We start from the raw sequence: 23266 nt of genomic DNA, 5'->3' as shown, positions 1-23266 counted from the left end.
GTGGATCACCAGCCTGGGTTTCCCTCGCGCACACGAGTCACCGACCGGGACCGCGCGCGCTTGTAGAGGAAACCTGAAGATCGAGCTGTCATAGCTACCCTCCAGTACAAGCACCAGGAAGATTAGGAAGGATTCCGAAAGTCAGCCCATTACAGGCAAGTGACTATATAAACATATACATTCTTGATCTATACAAGTTGATAATTTATTAGATTAACCAACTTGCACTGACTGCGGACATTACTTTAATCAGTAACGGTGGACACAGTAGCGGATATCATCTAATGTGCTACATATTAAGATATTAACTATTAGCTATTATTTTGCACTGTATAGTCAGCGCGGTCTATTTATTACGTTGTTCTTTGATTTGATTCACTTCTTCTAGGGTTTAGGCAATTTACTCCCTACTATAGACCAGCAGTGACACACTCCTTGGAGTTTTAATTCAGTGTACTTCACATTATACTCTGTTTATTGAGTAAGGCAACGCGGGTCTCCTTAGATTGTTTTTTGAGCTTCTATCTATTAGCCGTTGAGCCTGCGGCTGGGAGGATTTTGCATCCGTGCTATTGGACTAGTGCTGCTGTGTCATTTTTTGTTCTATATATATATATATATATATATATATATATTTATATATATTTCGTACAGACCAAAAGTTTGGACACACCTTCTTATTCAAAGTTTTCTTTATTTTCATGACTATGAAAATTGTACATTCACACTGAAGGTATCAAAACTATGAATTAACACATGTGGAATTATATACATAACAGAGTGTGAAACAACTGAAAATATGTCATATTCTAGGTTCTTTAAAGTAGCCACCTTTTGCTTTGATTACTGCTTTGCACACTCTTGGCATTCTCTTGATGAGCTTCAAGAGGTAGTCACCTGAAATGGTTTTCACTTCACAGGTGAATATAAGGTTTAATAAGTGGGATTTCTTGCCTTATAAATGGGGTTGGGACCATCAGTTACATTGTGGAGAAGTCAGGTGGATACACAGCTGATAGTCCTACTGAATAGACTGTTAGAATTTGAATTATGCAAGAAAAAAGCAGCTAAACAAAGAAAAACGAGTGGCCATCATTACTTTAAGAAATGAAGGTCAGTCAGTTTGCCGAAAAATTGGGAAAACTTTTAAGTAAGGGCTATTGACCATGAAGGAGAATGATGGGGTGCTGCGCCAGATGACCTGACCTCCACAGTCACCGGACCTGAACCCAATCGAGATGGTTTGGGGTGAGCTGGACCGCAGAGTGAAGGCAAAAGGGCCAACAAGTGCTAAGCATCTCTGGGAACTCCTTCAAGACTGTTAGAAGACCATTTCAGGGGACTACCTTTTGAAGCTCATCAAGAGAATGCCAAGTGTGCAAAGCAGTAATCAAAGCAAAAGGTGGCTACTTTGAAGAACCTAGAATATGACATATTTTCAGTTGTTTCACACTTATTTGTTATGTATATAATTCCACATGTGTTAATTTATAGTTTTGATGCCTTCATAGTCATGAAAATAAAGAAAACTCTTTGAATGAGAAGGTGTGTCCAAACTTTTGGTCTGTACTGTATATGTATATATATATATATATATATATATATATATTTATATTCTCAGACATGCTGCTAAGGGAAAAACAAGCTACAGCATCTTGATAATGATTTGCAGATGTAGCACTCAATGCCTTATCCCTCTGTTGAGCACCACGATGCTATACCAATGATAAACGATATATACATGTCATGTGGACGGGTCATTCTAGAAGGCACAGAAGTAACTTTCATGCCCAAAAAGTTCAAAGAAGTAACACTACTCACTCGCTCTTCGCTGAGTTATACTACGATACCCCATAAGTAATGGTCCACCACTACCCATTAGTGGCATTGACGAGCCAAATGAGTGATACATCACACCTGGGGAAATAAATGAAGGAAAACAACATTTAATAAAAACATGATTGTTATGTCATTTCACATGGACAGATAAATGGTGATTAGTATTTGTAGAAATGCTCATTGCTGATAATTGCTCTGTGTAGAGATGCTCATTCATTGGGTGATAGTCTCAGTAGATCGCCCCATGTAGACAGGGATCTGCTACCTAGAATGAATAAATTTGTATAGGGACAAGCAATTGCAGTAGTGATCGCTAGTCCTCATACAGTGGAAGTGATTGCTGTATGTAATTGCCGCTCTCATCTCCCTGATGATCCATTCTTTCCTGATAATTGCTTGATCATTCCAGATAATTGCTTATAATATCAGTCCATGCAAAAGGACCTTTAATAATGTCAGAATACAAAGCCAAATTTCACAGGAAGTCTGAGAAGATCCCTGTTTAGAGGAAACTAATAATCAAAAGGTTTTCACATAATCTTGCTGTACTAGAAAGGGTTTCATGGTGTGACATCTGTTGCTGCCCCCATGATGCAGGATGGCAGCTAGGTCATACCCAGACAAGACAGTCAAAATGATTGGAGACGGTAATGGCATTTGAGACAACACAATCCTTGTTAATAATAATGTGATAACTCTTAATGTTGGCCTGCAAATTGTAAGAAGCCCTAACAGAAGTTGGCCATGAAAATGGCTTATAAGACCCATATTTTGAGACCCAAACCAGGTCTATGGTGGTCTTCTCTGTGCAGGGGGCAATGTGTGCATGTATTCTCATTATTTACTCTTCTTAGTGTAACCCCTCAATTCTAGATAACCTCTTCTCAAACTTCCACTGTGAGACAAGGAATTATTGAAGAGAGCAGATCTTCTTCAGCAACATCCAAAACTCCTTCTCAAGAGCATCCAGGTATTTACTGTAAAATCTTTATTGTGACTGAGTGAAAGTGTCCAAAGCTTTGTGTCGTGCATCAGCCCATTTAACCAAAGGATCAAATGCTCAAAGATCTCTGAAGCCTTTACTTATGTTGATAATGACATCTATTAGAAAGGACTCAGGTTATTGGGGTAGGCAGTGATATGCTGCCTTCACACGGTGCACATTTGTGTGCAGAAAAGCTGCAAGAAATCTGCACCAAAAAAAAGTACATAAATCCACACTATTTATCACGGTTTTGATGTGTTTTATGCGATTTCCATTGGAAAGGGTAAAATCCACAACAATTGACAAGCTGCAAATTTCAGTAGGTCGATTTTCACTGGGCTAAACAACTGCGTGTAATCCACACCGTGTGCAGGCACCCTTAAAAGGGTGCTGCCGATATGGTTAGTGATGTAAAATGATAAGGTTTACGACAGGCACTACTATATGGACACTGCACAGTTCTATTATATGAGCACTGATATGACCAGTTCTATTATATGAGCTCTGATATGACCAGCACAATTATATGAGCACTGATATGACCAGTTCTATATGAGCACTGATATGACCAGTTCTATATGAGCACTGATATGGCCAGTTCTATTATATGAGCACTGATATGACCAGTTCTATTATATGAGCACTGATATGGCCAGTTCTATTATATGAGCACTGATATGACCAGTTCTATTATATGAGCACTGATATGGCCAGTTCTATTATATGAGCACTGATATGACCAGTTCTATTATATGAGCACTGATATGACCAGTTCTATTATATGAGCACTGATATGACCAGTTCTATTATATGAGCACTGATATGACCAGTACTATTACACTGCCTGTCCCAAAAAAAAGTCGCCACCTGGATTTAACTAAGCAAATAGTTATGAGCCTCCTATTGGATAATTACTGCATGGACGATTATCTTTCAGCTGGCAATAAGTTATTTAACCCCAACTGGTGCCATGACTTGCTTCGCATTTCTTAAACAACCATGTCGAAAGACACATCTCGTGGTCGTGGAAAAGATGTTAGTCTGTTTGAGAAGGGTCAAATCATTGGCATGCATCAAGCAGAGAAAACATCTAAGGAGATTGCAGAAACTACGAAAATTGGGTTAAGAACTGTCCAACGCATTATTAAAAACTGGAAGGATAGTGGGGACCCATCGTATTCAAGGAAGAAATGTGGCGGGAAAAAAATCCTGAATGATCATGATCGGTGATCACTTAAATGTATAACTCAGGGCTATAGTAAAAGTAAGAGCATTTCCACACGCACAATGCGAAGGGAACTCAAGGGATTGGGAGTGAACAGCTGTGTAGCCGTAAGACTTCCCACTGAGGTGCCTTGATACAGCACTCTGGGAACAGCCTATTCGTTCAGAAATTTCTTTCTGTGTCTTACCCTCTTGCTTGAGGGTGTCAATGATGGCCTTCTGGACAGCAGTCAGGTCGGCAGTCTTACCCATGATTGCGGTTTTGAGTAATGAACCATGCTGGGAGTTTTTAAAAGCCTCAGGAATCTTTTGCAGGTGTTTAGAGTTAATTAGTTGATTCAGATGATTAGGTTAATAGCTTGTTTAGAGAACCTTTTCATGATATGCAAATTTTTTTGAGATAGGAATTTTGTGTTTTCATGAGCTGTATGCCAAAATCATCAATATTAAAACAATAAAAGGCTTGAACTACTTCAGTTGTGTGTAATGAATCTAAAATGTATGAAAGTCTAATGTTTATCAGTACATTACAGAAAATAATGAACTTTATCACAATATGCTAATTTTTTTAGAAGGACCTGTACAATATGTAGGTTGATATGAATGGTTATACTATACGGGTACTAATATGGCTAGTACTTGTATATGAGCATATACTTGGTATTTTTACCATGCATAAAACCTGGAGCAGGGATGTCTCTTTGTACTGGAGGACCTTCCACTGGAGTCTTGGTGTCCTTATTAACAGCAACAAAGGCAGTAAGCGAGGAGATGACTCCAGACTGTAGACTGACCTCCAGGATCCTCTTCTTCCCATCCTCGGATCTAGAGTCCTTTCCACATTCCAGCTCAGAGATCAGAGACTTGGCTGCCAGTCTATGGATAGTGGGTCTGAGAAAAGAATGGGATTTAGTAGATGGGTAGATCTATGATTGGTTTGCTGTCAGTGTGGTCATTGTGTACAGTGGTTTCAAGAAGAATCCATGCTCAAGATCAAAAAGCAATTTGATAAGAAGTTAAATCAGAAGAAAAAATCTGGTACTGTAAACATGTTTTATTGATCATATTAAGAGAAAGAAAATAATCATAACAGGCATAACAGATATCATACCTTTTAAAGGGGTTTTACTGGTGTTTTATACTAATGACTATCCTCAGGCCATCAGTATCTGATCAGTAGAGGTCTGACAACTGGGACTCCCGCCGATCAGCTTTTTGAAAGGGCAGTGGTGCTCGCAGTAACACCGTGGCCTATTCCGGCTTTGCCTAGGCCAGGTGACTCTACGTTCATCGGCCTAGGTGCAGCTCAGCCCCATAGAAGTAAATGAGGCTGACCTGCGATACCAAGCACAGCCGCTATACAATGTACGGTGCTGTGGTTCATGAGCTGAGAGAAGGCCATGGCACTACTGCGAGCGACTGTGCCTTCTCAAACTGCTGATCATCGGATGATGTCCGACCCCCACCAATCAGATACTGATGACCTTTCTAGAGGATAGGTCATCAGTATAAACCTCCCAGAAAACCCCTTTAATGTCTAATAAACTATAACCAATTTAACATAACAAGCTTTCAAAACAAGTTAGGTAATTCATGAAGCAAAGTATAACAAAATGTCTGAAAAAGTACACACACATACATATATACTGCATATATTTATACGAAGAAGCAGAGATCTGGTGTAATAAATGGACATTTAAAAAAAACAAAAAAACAATAAGGGTTATTTATTAAAACTGGTGTTTTAGACACCGGTCTTAATACCCCTTGCACTGAATGTACCTAAGTTATGTAGAGGTGCGTATCCACTGCCTGTCCAGACGGTTCCGTTATGCTTGCCCATAGAGCTCTATTCTCACGGGTCAAAACGGAATGCCTCTAAAAGGTTTCCATTTTGAATTACCTTTCAGCTTTCTCCACTTTAAGAGGGAAGCGAATGGTGTTCTTCAAAAGCTCATCCTTAAAGTTGTACTGCAGGCAAACCTCACCCTCCGCTTTAGTCTCCGCCTAAAAAGTGCAAAAGTAAGCTTAAATGACTCATCAATGGTGTTACACAGTACATGTACATGGTCAAATGGTTGAGGGGTCTGAATACTTTCTATATACTCAACCAATAAAAGGTGCACAGAGGAGGCTTCTATTATGAAATGAGCATAGACTTACCCCTACCAAAGGCATTTTGCCTAAAATAAGCACTTCTTGTGTCATGAGTGGATTCACTCAAAAGACGTGATTGGCAAATGGTTATGTATATACTTAGGCCCCTTTCACACGAGCGAGAAATCCAAACGGGTGCAATGCGTGATGCAAACGCATTGCGCCCGCACGGAATCCGGACCCATTGATTTAAATGGGTCTGTGTACATGAGCGGTAGTTTTCACGCATCACTTTTGCGTTGCGTGAAAATTGCAGCATGTTCTATATTCTGCGATTTCCCCGCAAAGCTGGCCCCATAGAAGTTCATGGGGCTGCATAAAAAATCGCATTCCATCCGCAAGCAAGTGCGGATACGATTTTCACTGATGGTTGCTAAGAGATGTTGTTTGTTAACATTCACTTTTTTATCACGCGCGTGCAAAACGCAGTAAAATGCATTGCACCCGCGCAATAAAAACTGAACTGAATGAGATCGAAAAAAAAACTGAATGGCTTTGAGAAATTGCGCAGTTTTCACTGAACGCATCTGGATACGCTCGTCTGCAAGGGGCCTTATTTTGCCGCTAGCTATTACAAATTTTATGAGTGGCGTAGTGCATTTTCATAAGTGTACAGTATTATTTGATGATATTATAGCCAAAATGAATGCTCATTGCCTTTAAGAGTGAAATCAGCTTGAACCAAGGTTCTGTTATGTGGCCAAAGAGGCCAAGATGAGTTCATGGCAAGTTCAGTTTATAAAAGAGTCATAGTGAATATAGAGAACATTGTATTTTAAAAGTTATTGCTAAAAGATATGGGTTTATCTATAGGGAGCATACTGGCTTCTCCAGACATGTCTGCCTGAAGGGAACAATGTCTTTGTCATGGCTAAGTCATGACAAGATAAGAATGTATCTCCTTAAGACACATCTGGTGTGTAATGTCTATTCATATATTCATAAGTATTATATATATATTCATGTGTGCATTTATTTCGATTTTTAGTATGAACATATCAATAATTCATTTATAATATGCAATGTTGATATATAGTATAACCAAGTATTAAGGTATACTTTATGCCGTGGGTATCTCACTGAGTGGATATAGTCTTAAGAGGTATAGAAAGCACTAAGGTTTTCTGCTAATGGAAGTTTCTCAGAAAAGCTAATGTTATTCCAGGCGTCGTTACTCAATAGCTTGGACAGTTAGATTATACAAACCCACGGTGTGAGTGTAAGGCCCATTGTATTTCTTATCAAACCCATTAATTCAAGAGTCTGGGAAAATCGACCATCAGATAGCATATAGATCCCCAAATTGGGAATCTGAAGAGTTTAAGCAGTTGTTTTATGATGCAATGCCAACCCAGATCAAACTTAGCCTAGCTAGAGATCTTGATATTGAAGCTCCCTTGGTGACGGATGCCCCCTCACTGTATAATATCAGAGTGCCATGCTACAGGCGAGAGGAGGTTCAAAAAGTTCCCAGTGCAAAATGTAGCTGAAGCTAAGGTAAACCCTAGCTTGGGATTTGAAACACAGTCATGTAAGTACCCTCAATCTACAGGACCTATACAACAAGCCCAACGACAACAGGTAGGACCCAAACAGATAAAACCCCAAAACCTCAATGGGTCAGAGGGGGATAATTCTTGTGCTGGGAGGTATAACTACCGTCCTTATTACAATAGGGGTACCCAGGGATAAAGGCGCTGGAATAACAGGCCCAGACAACAGAGGGAAGGTAGACCTGAACCCTCTACTTCACCTAGAAGTAGGTCACCCACCAATAACCAGGGCGGGCCACAGGACCAAAATGTGCGCAAATCAAATGATCGGCTTGATCAGTTGTCAGAACAAATGGCCAAGCTGAGTGACATCATAAGTAAGTTGTCCCAGGGGTCCGCAGGAAAACAACCTGAACCTTTTTTAGGGGCAACTCCCAGTCCCAGCTCAGCCCCATAAAGCAGACAGGGCAGTGTCAGAGCCCAGGCCAACACAAGTTTATCAAGGTGGTTGAGGAAGAATCCAAAATGATTTCTAATCCTATTTTGCCTTGCAGCGTTCCTGACCCTAAAATTATGGCCAGGGAGGAGGTGTCTAATATGTTGCAGGCTAATCATGTCGATTCCTGCAATCCTGTGTCTTTTCCAACAAGTGATCGTATTAACGTCAGGCTGTGAACCGTCTATAAACTGTGACATAGTCCAGTTTTCCCCAAAGGTGGGGGCTACTACTCCTGCTCCGTGCAGCAGGAATGTGAAGGATTCAAAAGAGGTTGCGACGCTGCAGAAAGGGCAAACCCTCCGAAAAAGTCATATGAGTAATCATTCTAATTTCTTGTGTGATTTATTTCAGGTTGAAGGTCGATATTTTGTGGATTCTTATCTTCAAGATGAACATATCAGGCCGATCAGGGGTTTAATTGATACAGGATCACAGGCCACAATCTTATCATATAGTTATTTCCAACAGGTTCTGGATTTAACAGGGAAGAGGCCAAGATTGAAATTCTTCGATGGCTCTTTGATAAGTGTAGGTGGAGACGCTTTGCAGGTAAAAGGTACAGTATGGTTGAAATTTAAAATTGGCAAGAAGACAATTAGACACCCCACACTGATTGTGGACCTTCCATATGATCGGCTGATCATAGGAATTGACCTTCTGAAAAGGTTGAGTTCTATAATAGACTTCATTAATGAAGCAGTTTGGATTCAGGTGAAGGCACCCATTGTCTATGAATACTCTTGCAATGCACAAACCCAACGTGGTTGTCGTGTGATTGAAGAGAGACCTAACTCTGTTAAAGTTCATTTTAGGAACAATCAAACGCCGGATGTCACGATCCTGAAAAATGGTAAGCCCAAGAAAGCTGTCAACGGTGCCGCTCAGATCATTACTATCCAGAAGGACAGAATCGAAAAGGTAACCTTGGATGAGGATGTATTGACTATTTCTCTTGAAGGGGGAAATCACAAAGTCTCAGACCTGGCCAAGTATACTTAATCCATGGTACGGATTGAAAAGGTCAATGACAATTTATTTATTCCCATACAGTTGAACTATATAGCCTGGGTGAAATATGCCTGTAACGGGGTGCCGAAGGCACACTCAGTCTCCCATCAGCTGCATACCTGCTGCTTAGCTTCGGGAGCGAGTATCTGTGTTTGACCTCGTTCCCAGGGCGGCTTTGCTAACTGGAAGGCTCCCTGCTCCTAGGTCTGCTTTAAGCGCCGAGCTGATCACTCGGTGCTCGACTGGTCGGTCTGTCGGTCATGTGACGCTGGCCACGTCACATGACCCTCACTCTCCACTATAAATACAGGTAGCCTGCTGGCCACAGGTTGCCTGTTATTTTAGGTTCCTGGCAGTTGTTGGATACCTGTGTACTTTCCTGATCCTGTTCCCTGATGATCCTTTGCCTGCTCCTCCTGTACTGCGCATCCTTCCTGGTATATTGACCTCGGCTTCCACCTGACTATTCTTTGCAGACTCCTTTGGTACTTCTCAACTCTCCTGGTATTTATGACCCTGGCTTCTCCTGACCTTTCTTTGCTTATCCCTCTGTACTGCGTTGTCCTCTTGGTTTTGACCCGGTCCGTTCACTATCCGTTATTTGTCTTGTCTGTCCTTCCCGCACGTATCCTAAGTTTGGGACTTCCGTCCAGTTGTCCCCTGTCATCAGGACTCGTGAGGCAAGTAGGCAGGGCCAGGGGTGAGGGTGGAGCGCAGTGGTCACTATCCTCCCCCCTGTGTGTGTGTGTACGTGACTGTTACAATGCCAAGTTGGATCTGAAATCCAAAGCCAGCTACATAAGCCTAGGACTCTTAAAACAGGTCACCAATCCTAAAATGATGAAAAGTTCCTTTCCACAGGACCACTGGGTTCATGATCTGGATGAAGATTCCCAGTGTCATAAAGTGGTTGCAAGATGTCTTTTGTCTATCTCCATAGGAAGTAAGACTACAGAACATGTTTTCGTCGTGTTGAATGAACCATGGCATCAGATGTATATAGGTAACAACCTTCTACACCAATTTGCTGTGCAAATTGATCTGGTCAATAATAATCTATGGTCCAGATTACCGGGGTTCCAGGATGTCGAGCAAGGCATAAGATGGGGACAATAGATGCCCTATGCCCTGAGAATTATGGTTGCTGATGAGGTTAAAATCCCTGAAGGATGCACACCATTTCTTCTTCCCATTCAAGGGAAGAAAGGACAGAATTTGAAGAACGCAGATGCTTTGATCTGTTTGTCCAACCGGATACAGCAACTGGGTCTGAAGGTAAAACCCACTCCTATAATAAACATCCATCAGGATCCATTGCACATGATAATCCATAACATGGCTCCCCATAGCATATCCCTGCAAAAGAACACCGTAATTGGTCTAGCTATGGATTCGGAATACTATACTTTTGGATTCCAGAATAATATAATTGGACTTGATGAATACCTGATGAATACCTAACAGAAGAACAGGTAGTGGAACAGTGTTTTTCCTCAACACCTGATGGGTTATTCAATATCCACTCTGTTTATCCTTTCAGTTCTAAAGAAGGTACATGCCACATTGAAGAATCATCATTGGTTTTCAAACATGAGATCGATGAAAAGGAATACGAGTCATGCCAACAAGTAAAGGATAAAGTACGCTACACCCAAAATGATTTAACTAGTGAGCTTGAAGAAGCTTACGAGTTAAGTCAACCTGAAATCTTTCCAGAATTTCAGGAACGGGTGGAAGAGCAAATATCTATAGCTGACTCATGCTCCAATGAGTCAGAGCGTCAACAGCTAAAGGAGCTGTCATGCCCCGCTCTGACGATGTGCGGAGGTCGGCCAGAATAGCAGCACGAGTTTAGTGTTTTGTTTTGGAGCCGTGCTGGATCTGCCTCTCATCAGGTGCACTGGGTGGGGTCATTACTTTTAATGGCACACCATCCCAGTGCTCTGAGCGGATTATAGGAATCACTTTGGTCTTGGAAGCTAGGAAGAAAGGTTGTCTGTTCCAGCTCAGAAAGATAAGTGTGGTTTCTAGTTTGGTTATTTTGTGTCATCTCTCCCATCCAGGTTCTGTGCGAGCAGGCTGCTCCTATTTCCCCTCTTCACCATCTCAGGGAATTTAGGGTGTTTCAGCACAGGCACGGAGACACATCATACCTACCACCAAGGTCTGCACGTGGGCTGAGCAGTGCAGGAAGAGAGGTCAGGGATTAGCTAGGAGGTGACCCTTCCCCTGTCTCTCGCCTAGAGCCTGGTTGGTGGTTTATCTGTGAGTCTGAGTGCACGTCCGCCGTGACAGGAGCTCTTCACAGAATTCCAGGACATTTTTTCCAAGGATTCTTATGACTGTGGAGAAACAGACCTACATGTTGCAAGAATCCAGACAGATCTCGATGCACCCCCTGTCTTTGTCAAACAATACCGACCTCCGCTGGCGCTTAAAAGTCACCATAGGAAATTGTTAAAAACCTGGAGAGGAGGGGCATCATCCATCCGGTACATAGCTCGTTCAAACATCCTATACTTTGAGTGCTCAAACCCAACTGTCAATTTAGTCTCTGCTCGGACCTAAGGCAATAAAACAAATGTGTATACATGTCCGGGTGGCCCGTGCTATACATTGACTAGTGTTTGGCACAAATACAAGGATCCAAAATTTTCACTGCCCTTGATTGTGCGCAAGGATATTGGATGATTAAAGTGGACGAGAGGGATCAGTACAAACTGGCCTTCACATTTGGAAAGCAACAATATGCTTGGACCCGACTACCCTTCGGGTACATAAATGCGGCCCATGAATTTCCAATGCCTTATGCCACTGAACAAGGTACCTTATCCTATGTGGATGACATCCTAATCAAAAGCAAGACTTTTGAGGAACACATTGCAGGACTGAGGTATGTATTAACCCAACTGAGAATAGCTGGTGTGAAACTTTCTTTGCAGAAGGCTCAATGGTGTTGTTCCAAGGTTAATTTCCTAGGTCACAAAATCACTGCTGATGGAATCAACCCACAGAAGAAGAAGGTGGTGGCAGTGATCAACACCAGGTCACCTACAAATCTCAAGGAGTTGAGATCATTCCTGGGTATGATGAACTATTCACGTAAGTTCATAGAAAATTATGCCGAAATTACAAAACCTCTTTTGCAGTTGCTGAAGAAAGGAGTAAAATGGCAATGGAGTGAGCATCAGGAGCAAGCTGTGAATGAGCTAAAGGCCAAGCTTGTCCAGGCCCCATGCTTTGCCTATCCAGAGGGTGGAAAACCTTTCTTTGTGGAAACAGGTTTCACTGACAAAAGTGTGAGTGCAGTCCTTTTCCAGAAAAAGGAAAACCTGAACAAGATCATCGCCTATGCCAACAAATCCTTATCACCGGTTGAGGTAAAATTCAATAATTGTGAGAAAGCATTATTGTCAACAGTGTGGGCTTTGCAATATTTCAGGAGCTTTATTCAAGGCGAAAAGATAATTGTGGAAACTGCACATCAACCACTACAATATTTGCAAAGTGGTAGGATCAAGGATGGAAATCTGTCAAACAGCAGGATAACCGCCTGGACAATGTCCTTAATGGGATGGCCGTTGAAGGTCAGGTATAAACAAAATAATAAGAACCCAGTTGCTCAAGGATTAGCTGAACTTCATGATTGTTCCAAGGCGGAACATAAAGGTTAGTCACCAGAAAATAATTTCCTGGAAGAGCAATCTTCATCTCCATATAAATCTTATAAAGAGGAGTACTGCAAAACATTAACGTGTGTATATGTAGATGGCTGTTCTTTCCATACGGATATAGGAACTGAAAGTACACTGGTTGCAGGTGTCGGAATTGTATGGAATAATATATTCCCGGATATGTCCCTCGGATACAAAATCGGTCCCAAAAGTAGCCAGGTCGCAGAACTTATCGCTGTGTACAAAGCTGTACCAATGTCTATCAAATATGATATTAAAGAATTTGCCATAATCACAGATTCTGATTATATTCGTAATAGTTTTGTGGAGTATTTCCCCGGATGGAAAAGAGCCAACATGATGAGAAACAATAACAAGCCAGTCAAGCATGGTAGGATGTTTTGTAAGATCGACGAGATGGTTATTACCCACAGTCTTACCATTTACTGGAAAAAGGTAAGGGGTCATTCAAAATACCCAGGTATGGATAATGAAGGAAATGATCTAGCCCGATAAACAAGCAGCCATCAATGGAGAAGTTTTGGACGTGGATGACCTCATAAGAGGTCACTGAAAATATCCAGGTATGGATAAGGAGGGGAATGATTTGGCAGATTCCCTCACTAAACAAGCAGCCATTAATGGAGAAGTCTTGGACGTTGATGACCTCATGGGAACTGTCCAAGTGGATGCAACAACAAGAAGTCAGGCCCAAAAGGGAACTGAAGCCAATGTGTTGCAATGGAGCCAAGATTCACCTAGTGAGGATCTCATTGCAAGCCAAAAGGGGGATCCAGTTATTGGTACCTTTTATAAACACATTGAAGATCCACAGAATTGTCCCATAAATACGGAAGACTTCAATGGCAAAGAGGAGTTACGGATTTTGATGAAGGGTAAGTCCCAATTCTCGTTACAGGATGGGTTTTTGATTAGGACCCCAAGGAATGGTATCACGCAATGGGTAGTACCCGCAACATACCGAAGTTTGATGTTACAACATGCCCATGATGCCCCAACAGCTGGTCACCGTGGTGAGAAGTTAACGTACAAATAATTATGGGACTACGCTTATTGGCCACATATGTTGCACATATTGTCAAGGATGTCTAATCTGCCCTCAATTCCAGCCACAGGCACCCACTCATTGGGTGCCACTGATGAAAAGGGGGATGTCCATGCCATGGTCGGACATCCAAATTGACTTTATTGGACCAGTAACAACCTCATCAAAATTCAACAGATACATGTTAACCGTGACTTGCTTGTTCACAAAATGGGTGGAATGTTTGCCTTGTAAAACATGCAGTTCAAGCATATGTGCATCTATTCTCATTAACCACATATTTTTCAGGTTTGGTCTTCCCCAACGCATCGAGTCCGATCGTGTATATTTTTTCACTAGTGAGGTGATGACAAAAATGTGGGAGATACTGGGGGTAAAAAGGAAGCTGCATATAGCTTATCGGCCAGCCTCTAGTGGTGGAGTGGAACGCTACAACCAATCCATTGTGAACATTTAAAAAAAGTTTGTCAATAAATCCGGTAAGGACTGGGATCAAGTTGCCTTTGGTTCTTATGGCCATCAGAGCCACCCCAAGCACGGCAACTAAACTTTCTCCCTTCGAAATGATCACAGGCAGGAAGATGGTGTTACCCCAGCATTTACTCTACCGGACGACAGACCACAATTTAATAAATGATACAACATCTCATCAATATGTAGAAAATCGACGCAAGCACCTTCAGCATGCATTTGCGTTTGCCTAGAAGAATATAGAGAAAGCCGCAGTGAATGCTAAAACGTACTACGATCTGAAGACTACTCAGAAGGAGTATCACATTTCTGATCAGGTTTATCTCTATAACTTTGCTAGGGATCAAGTGAAGGAAAGAAAGTTCTTACCTTCCTGGAAAGGACCTTATGTCATCATAGACAAGTTTGTCAACAGTGGACCAGTGGTCTACAAAATAAAAATCCCTAAGGGGGATGAAATTGTATAAAAATGGGTGCACATTACCAACTCCGTGTTTGTCATCCTAACTCACAACTTCGCGAGATAGAAGGAGTTGGATGAAGAGAGGTGAAGAGATATCAAGGTTCCAGCTATAGACAGAAACCAGGATTGGTATCATATGAACAAACATGCTAACTAACCCATCCTTCCGTGTGTTTCCTCCGTAACTAAACATCTCTTAACTTACCTCTAAAACAAAGAACTTGCTCTGTTCAAGAAAATAACCTATGCCAATCGAAGGTATGATAGCATTAACTCTTTTCTTGCAGGATAAAAAGTGAAAGATGTATGCATTTTATAGGCGCAAGATGCCATCACAGATTATTGCTATTGTCTATGTCATCCTAATCTTGGGGAAGGAGCTCCAAGCCGAGCCGATTGCTGTGCCAGGTCCTTCATCCGGAATCATGCTGCAGGACACCGCAGCGTTCATACTGATGAACAAGAGGATTCTATCCCAGAAGATCTACATCAGCCTGGATCCACGCATCTTCGTCGAGAGACAATTCAACGTGTCCGAGATCTTGTCGCTGGAGATCCAATCCTGGTATCAGACGCACATCAGATTTTACCAAGAACGGATTACGCAGATCCTGGAACATGCGAGAAAGACCCTGACCACAGAACAATTTTCTACAAACCAAAGCAATTCATTTCTGCAATCGTAGCCGCCATAATCTTTGGCATAGTGGGCGCTGTTATTGCTACCGGTGCAACAGTTGCCAATTCCATCTCTATTGAAACATTAGAGCTTGAAATTGGTTCATTGAAAAGGAACCTACTAAATATTCATGCAGAGATGGAGGATCAATACAAACATTTATCTGACTTATATTCTGTTATGCAGGATCTATGGGATGGTTGAGTATCTTGACCATCCAAGTTAAGCGATGGATAAGGTTCTCCAGAAGGACTTTAGCCAAGCTCTGGTTGGAACACTATAAACCAAGTCTACGCATTGAAGAATACTTATGAGAAGCCGTTTTGGACTTTCCAATACATTCGCATTTATAGCAATGGAATATATTTTAATGAAGGGGGATTTGTAGTGCATTTTCATAAGTGTACAGTATTATCTGATGATATTACAGCCAAAATGAATGTTCATTGCCTTTAAGAGTGAAATCAGCTTAAACCAAAGTTCTGTTATGTGGCTGAAGAGGCCAAGATGAGTTCATGGCAAGTTCAGTTTATATAAGAGTCATAGTAAATATAGAGAACATTGTATTTTAAAAGCTATTGCTAAAAGATATGGGTTTATCTATAGGGAGTATACTGGCTTCTCCAGACATGTCTGTCTGAAGGGAACAATGTTTGTGTCATGGCTAAGCCATGACAAGATAAGAATTTATATCTTTAAGACATATCTGGTGTGTAATGTCTATTCATATATTCATAAGTATTATATATATTCATGTGTGGATTTATTTAGCTTTTTAGTATGAACATATAAATAATTCATTTATAATATGCAATATTGATATATAGTTTAACCAAGTATTAAGGTATACTTTATGCCGTGTGTATCTCACTGAGTGGATATAGTCTTAGGAGGTATAGAAAGCACTAAGGTTATCTGCTAATGGAAGTTTCTTAGAAAAGCTAATGTTATTCCAGGCGTCATTACTCAATAGCTTGGACAGTTAGATTATACATACCCACGGTGCGAGTGTAAAGCCCATTTTATTTCTTATCAAACCCATAAATTCTAAAGTCTGGGAAAATCATGATGGTCCCACTAAGTCTGGGAAAGATTACTTTAGAGTGTCAAAGAAGTATCCCTCCTCATTGATATAAGTTTAGAAAGGTTAAAGTTACATATATAAAATAAAGCCATGTTATATAAGTTTTCACTTAAAAATCTGATGTTAATATGTTATACAACAGTGCCATCTGCAGGCAGATGGACAATATTATATTATTTTACTTTTTTTTTTATACCATGTCAAGGGTTAATATGACATCATTGTGTTATTAGTATACAAATACACCCACCTTACCTGATTGGAAATCCCTAATCCAGAAGGGAATGATTCTTAGATAAGGTGGGGAATAATTACTCGAGTGCGGAGCATCAAGGGCTCTCACCAGAAGAAAAACTCACGAAGGAATCTGACCACAAGAAAGATATACCAAAAGAAACTTGGATTATATTTTGACTACTAGGAAAGTTCTTGCGAACGGGTCCCATCCGAAACTCTGTCTATCTTTGACCCGGTAACGTATACTGTGCTTATTGCTCGTGATATTAATAAGATATTTCTCTCGGCATATAGCCAAAAGTCCCCATACTGTGGGAATATATAGTGTTAGGCGACTCCGTAATGATGATTATTCTCTTAGCAAAGATGCATATTGCTAATGGAAGATCTGACATTATTTGAAAAGAGGACTAAACCTTTGAAAGTTATATTCTGTAGTCTGATTGCCAAGTTGGATACTTTGTCATATATTTTTGATTGGTCATAGGGAAACAGAGTCCAGGGATAACATTAATTTTTCCTGTATTAATCTGTGTTTTATCATGTTATAGCCTGTTTGGTAAACAGAAGATCCTAAGTTTCTCTTGGTATATAAATCATTGGTCTGTTTGTTAAATGTTTAGCATTTGTATTTTGTTATAGGTAACTTTAAGTTGTAGTGTGCTGGTGAGGTAATGGTGTTTGGTTACAGCACCATCTAGTAGTGGTTTGTTGATAGTACATTATTACTCATCATTTATCTTATGTCGGTAATTGTATTAGATTTATAATCATTCATAAATAATATTTTTACATAAATAATTGTCCCTTTGTTTCACTGCACAAAACAAATTAAGATACTCGATAAAAGAACTTAGAGGTGATTATGTCCGCCTGAAGGATCATATAATTTTTATATATATATATTTTTTGATCCTCTTTTATATGAAGATTCTTTTTATATAGAATATATATGACAGTGGGGTGTTTGGGATCTAGAGCTTTGGACCCGATCATACCTACCTTTCCTTTCAGTTGGGCATACACAATGGACCTTTGTCCCTGGAAGATGGCGGTGGGGACCTTAGACAGGAGAATGGCTTCCATGCCAGAGGGAAGAGACCAAGTCAGGGAGACATTCTTCACAGTGGGCTGTAAGGAACATTTTAGAGCCCGAAGAACCTAGTAGGCAAAAAAAAACAAAAAAAAAAAAAAAAAAAACATTTTTACAATGATTGGACTTCTTTATTGAAAATGTTACTTGGGTTCACCTGCCTCCATGTGAAATTGTGCTAATTTTTAAATGTTCTTAGCTAATGTCTCAAACTTTGAAGGTAAAGGAATCAGTCTTTAGTGGCAGCAGATTGCCCTGGTATCGACAGAGATGTACTGACTGCAAGTTCCCATACAGAGGGGATGATAGCTGCATAGTCATCTCTCCTCGCTCTGTCAATAAGGATAAAAAGGGAGGGATTGGCAGAGGAAGCAGGAGGAGCAAGGGTGCACAGAGTGACTTGGATCCGCTCGCAGTGCACTTAACTAATCATTAGCATATGGATTAAAAGTATTTTTTCTCCAGAGTTAAGCAGACCTGATCACTAAAGTGAAATATATCATTACATTCAGCTGAGCTAGCCACACTGATGTATCCTTCAATATTAATGATTCGTTTTTAAACAGGTCATTACTGGGAGAAGGGGTGGGTTGTGATGAGGAAACTATATAAGATACAGCATTAAAGGGGTTGTCTCACTTCAGCAAATTGCATTTATTATGTAGAGAAAGTTAATACATGGCACTTACTAATCTATTGTTATTATCCATATTGCTTCCTGTATTCATTTTTTCATCACATTATGTTTCCATGGTTACAACCACCCTGCAATCTAGCAATGATTGTCATGCTTGCACACTATAGGAAAAAGCACTAGCCTATAGGCGCTCCCACTGTCCTGGTCACCAGAGAGGCCGACACTTTTTCCTATAGTGTGCAAGCACGACCACCGCTGATGGATTACAGGGCGGTCGTAACCATGGAAACAAGCAGTGTATAATGTGATGGAAAAATGAATCCAGCCAGCAAAGGAGGCAATATGGATAATAACAGTGGCTTTCTTAATGCCATTTGCTGAGGTGAGACAACCCCTTTAAGCTTTAGTTAGTAGGAGCTCATCTATTGCGGAAGGATGCAGACAGAGATTCCATATCATCTGTTCCTTCCTCCTCATAGTTGCTGCTCAGAACTATGGACTCCTCATAAATCACAAGCTAAGTAGTATTCTCTATTACTTGAGATTTATTGTATCTGTTTGTATTACTGCCTCATTAAATCAATTGCTTTAACCTATTTTAATCAACTTGACTCTTAAAAGTACCCTTTTAAAACACACCTAATCTAATACTATTATAATTAGTTAACAATAAGATCCATTACACAGTTACCATATATCATCTTAACATTTTCTGGAATACCCCTTTTAAGAGCTAGTCCCTCAAAGGGTATGAAGACTTTTGCAACCAATTTTGTATTCATCCAATGTATCTGAAATAAACAGTAAAACAACTTTGCTAATAGTCTTTATTAAAAATTGCCTGATGTACAGTTGTGTGTACAGTTCCTACAGTCAGGTCCATAAATATTGAGACATCAACACAATTCTAACATTTTTGGCTCTATACACCACCACAATGGATTTGAAATGAAACTAACAAGATGTAGGAATTACAACAGTTTGCATATGTGCCTCCCACTTTTTAAAGGAACCAAAAGTAATGGGACATAATAATCATAAATCAAACTTTCACTTTTTAATACTTTGTTGCAAATCCTTTGCAGTCAATTACAGCCTGAAGTATGGAACGCATAGACATCACCAGACGCTGCGTTTCATCCCTGGTGATGCTCTGCAAGGCCTCTACTGCAACTGTCTTCAGTTCCTGCTTGTTCTTGGGGCATTTTCCCTTCAGTTTTGTCTTCAGCAAGTTAAATGCATGCTCAATCGGATTCAGGTCAGGAGATTAACTTGGCCATTGCATAGCATTCCACTTCTTTCCCTTAAAAAACTATTTGGTTGCTTTTGCAGTATGCTTTGGGTCATTGTCCATCTGCACTGTGAAGCGCCGTCCAATGAGTTCTGAAGGATTTGGCTGAATATGAGCAGATAATATTGCCCGAAACACTTCAGAATTCATCCTGCTGCTTTTGTCAGCAGTCACATCATCAATAAATACAAGAGAACCAGTTCCATTGGCAGCCATACATGCCCACGCCATGACACTACCACCACCATTGCTTCACTGATGAGGTGGTATGCTTAGGATCATGAGCAGTTCCATTCCTTCTCCATACTCTTCTCTTCCCATCACTCTGGTACAAGTTGATCTTGGTCTCATCTATCCATAGGATGTTGTTCCAGAACTGTGAAGGCTTTTTTAGATGTCGTTTGGCAAACTCTAATCTGGCCTTCCTGTTTTTGAGGCTCACCAATGGTTTACATCTTGTGGTGAACCCTCTGTATTCACTCTGTTGAAGTCTTCTCTTGATTGTTGACTTTGACACGCATACACCTACCTCCTGGAGAGTGTTCTTGATCTGGCCAACTGTTGTGAAGGGTGTTTTCTTCACCAGGAAAATAATTCTTTGGTCATCCACCTAAGTTGTTGTCCGTAGTCTTCTGGGTCTTTTGGTGTTGCTGAGAGGCTGCGGCATTCATTAAAGCACCGCACTTCAAGCAGCTGATCACTGGGGTTGCCAGTAGTCGGACCCCCGCCAATTTGATATTAATCGCCTATCCTGAAGATAGGTCATTAATATCAAAATCTTGACAACCCCCATACAATGCATTTGTATGTGAAGCACAATAGTCTAGTAGCATTGTGGTCCTGGGAAGTCTGACGAGGGTCAACATCTACAATCCACTTCAGCACATCATCAGGATGTCCATCAGTACAGGGGTATAATGTGAACACTGAAATGATGCATGTTGCCCCCAGATATGATCCTTACTTGGAACTTCGAGAAAGTTGCCCAACCAAGAAGGCCAGCACTCACCTTGGTTTGCATTCTGTCTTTGCCGGTGATGAACTCAAATGTTCCACTACCTGCTCGGGCCATACCTTTGATGAGGGATGTGGAGGCGCCCTCACCGATCCCAAATGCGAAGCATCTACACAAAAGTCAAGAATATTAAGGTCACAATGTGATATGTCTTACATATTTAAACCATACAAAAATTGAGTACCAAGAAACTGGTATCTGGACCTTAAAATGGTTCCTCATATTTTATCTGCATTATCATTAAATGTTATGTTTTAGGATTACCCCTTTCTGAATAATGTTTTGACTTTTGGTAATCTAGAGTGCAGACATGCATCAGTTCTGACCTCTCACTTAGTAATTTAATGTTATTTGCTCAATTTTTGGTATGGCAGGATTTCTTGATAGTGGCATTAACACAGAAACGTGGCTGGAGGAGGCTAATAAGGTCTTCTCTGACAGATCTTACTTACAGAAAAAGTGTATACCCTCCTTTAAGGTTGCCTTTAAAGAGCTCAATCGACTCTATAAAGAACATCTGTCGAGCTGGTGGGGGGTACAGAGCCTCGATAATTATATCAAACAAGGCATTGTGCCTCGGGGGCTCTGTATCTCTGTTACCCCTGTTTACAAACAACGAAGCCCAGGGTTTAATACCCGCTGGGAACAACTCGCCACGAAAAGCTTGCTTAAACTGATGACATTGTTATTGGAGGAGGAAAAAATTTACTTAACTACCTTAACTGAGAAATTGAAAACTCAGGTTAAGGTTACTAAAACTTTTTCTAGTGATCCTGATTTTGTCAACAAGGAAAAACAACTCCAGATTACTGTTGAGAAATATCAGTATTACTTACGTGAACGCAAGCATAGACAGTTTAATAAAGACTTAGCCGAATTTAAAGAAAATAAGGCCTACTTGGTTCTGAGAGAAGCTGGGATCAATCGGCCCCGAGGTGATTAATCTCTCCAACCGCAGCCTCTCCAACAGCGAAATGGTGGTCTTATCTAAGGGACTTTCTTTTGTCCTCACTCGTCAGTATGATATGTTCACATGGGTAAAGGATCTGCATTTATTTATACGTAAACTTCGGTGGCATAAACAATTCAAAATGATAGATAAGAAGAAATGTCAGCACCTAGGCATACCTACAGACCTCCTCTCAGATGTTGAACTACTGCATAGCCTATCAGCAGATGTACATACTTTGCAAGGATTGGGTCCATTCACACTCCTGCGTAACAAGAGTAATAAAATTCCGCCAGCAGGAGATGTATCATGTCTGGACGTCTTCTTGCAACTTGTCACTGCTGATATGATGGAAATGCAAGAAACTCTGAGATTCAATAATTGTTCATCTGAAGAACACCGTGCAATTAAGGCCCTGAGAGACGACAAGGGCATAGTGATAAAACCATCTGACAAGGGTGAAAACACGGTGATCATGAACCGACTACGGTTATCAGTCCATGTGTGAACAGTTTTGAAAGATTGGAACAGTTATTAGATGTTAACCCCAAATCCCACAGCACCTTATCTGATTGAGCTTAGGGATATTTGGTCTGTAGGTAGAGCTAAAAATCTTATTTCTCAAGAGAAATTAGATTTTCTGTACCCTAGGCATCCAGTAACGGCCACGTTTTATAGTCTCCCCAAGGTCCATAAAGGCCTTAGACCACTTAAAGGGAGACCTATCGTGGCCGGTATTGGAAGCATAGGACAGAACCTAGGTGTCTATATTGACCAGATATTGATGCCATTCGTTACCGCACTCCCGTCCTTTACCCGCGATACCATGGACCTTCTAAAGCGGGTAGATGGGATATGCATTGACGACAATTCTCTCCTAGCCAGAGTGGATGTTGAGGCTCTTTATTCCTCCATACCACATGAGGCAGGACTGAAGGCAGTGAGCTATTGCCTGAGCATGCGTGGGCAGCAGTTCATGGCCCATAATGAATTTGTTCTTCAATTGCTCAAGTTTTTGCTCACTCATAACTTTTTTATGTTTGACGGTCGCCTTTACCACCAGCTCAGGGGCACGGCGATGGGTTGTTCCTGTGCACCGTCTTACGCAAACCTGCTCCTGGGCTGGTGGGAGGCTATGACTGTCTTTGGCGAGGGTGATTCGATGACCGGGCCCATAACCTTATGGGCCCAGTACATCGATGACAGTCTCATAATTTTGAATGCCAGCGAATCAGCCTTCAAACTCTTTGTGGAATCTCTCAATGATAACACTATCGGCCTCCGTTTCACCTATGAGGTTGATGATAAATCACTCCCCTTCCTGGATGTACAGTACAGACCAAAAGTTTTGACACACCTTCTCATTCAAAGAGTTTTCTTTATTTTCATGACTATCAAGGCA

The 23266-nt window shown here is 40.9% G+C and overlaps 1 protein-coding gene across 3 annotated transcripts in view; it reads right to left on the bottom strand.

Annotated features, from left to right (window-relative positions):
- LOC122924804 (von Willebrand factor A domain-containing protein 5A-like) overlaps positions 1-23266 on the bottom strand; it is a 212276-nt gene that overhangs the window by 96503 nt on the left and 92507 nt on the right. For 2 of the 3 annotated variants that reach the window (XM_044276245.1, XM_044276246.1), the window contains exons 11-15: positions 20910-21024; positions 17882-18040; positions 5952-6055; positions 4719-4939; positions 1822-1917 (exon numbers count right to left, since the gene is read on the bottom strand). In XM_044276245.1, coding sequence (XP_044132180.1) covers positions 1822-1917; positions 4719-4939; positions 5952-6055; positions 17882-18040; positions 20910-21024 — 695 coding nt within the window. Of the gene's footprint in view, positions 1-1821; positions 1918-4718; positions 4940-5951; positions 6056-17881; positions 18041-20909; positions 21025-23266 lie in introns of those variants that run through there. The other variant, XM_044276247.1, reaches the window with a different exon arrangement.

The sequence above is a fragment of the Bufo gargarizans genome, chromosome 1, assembly GCF_014858855.1.
Source record: "Bufo gargarizans isolate SCDJY-AF-19 chromosome 1, ASM1485885v1, whole genome shotgun sequence".
NCBI classification, from domain to species: Eukaryota; Metazoa; Chordata; class Amphibia; order Anura; family Bufonidae; genus Bufo; species Bufo gargarizans.
Note: the sequence above shows the minus strand (reverse complement) of the source record. Positions and strands in the feature narration are given on the sequence as shown.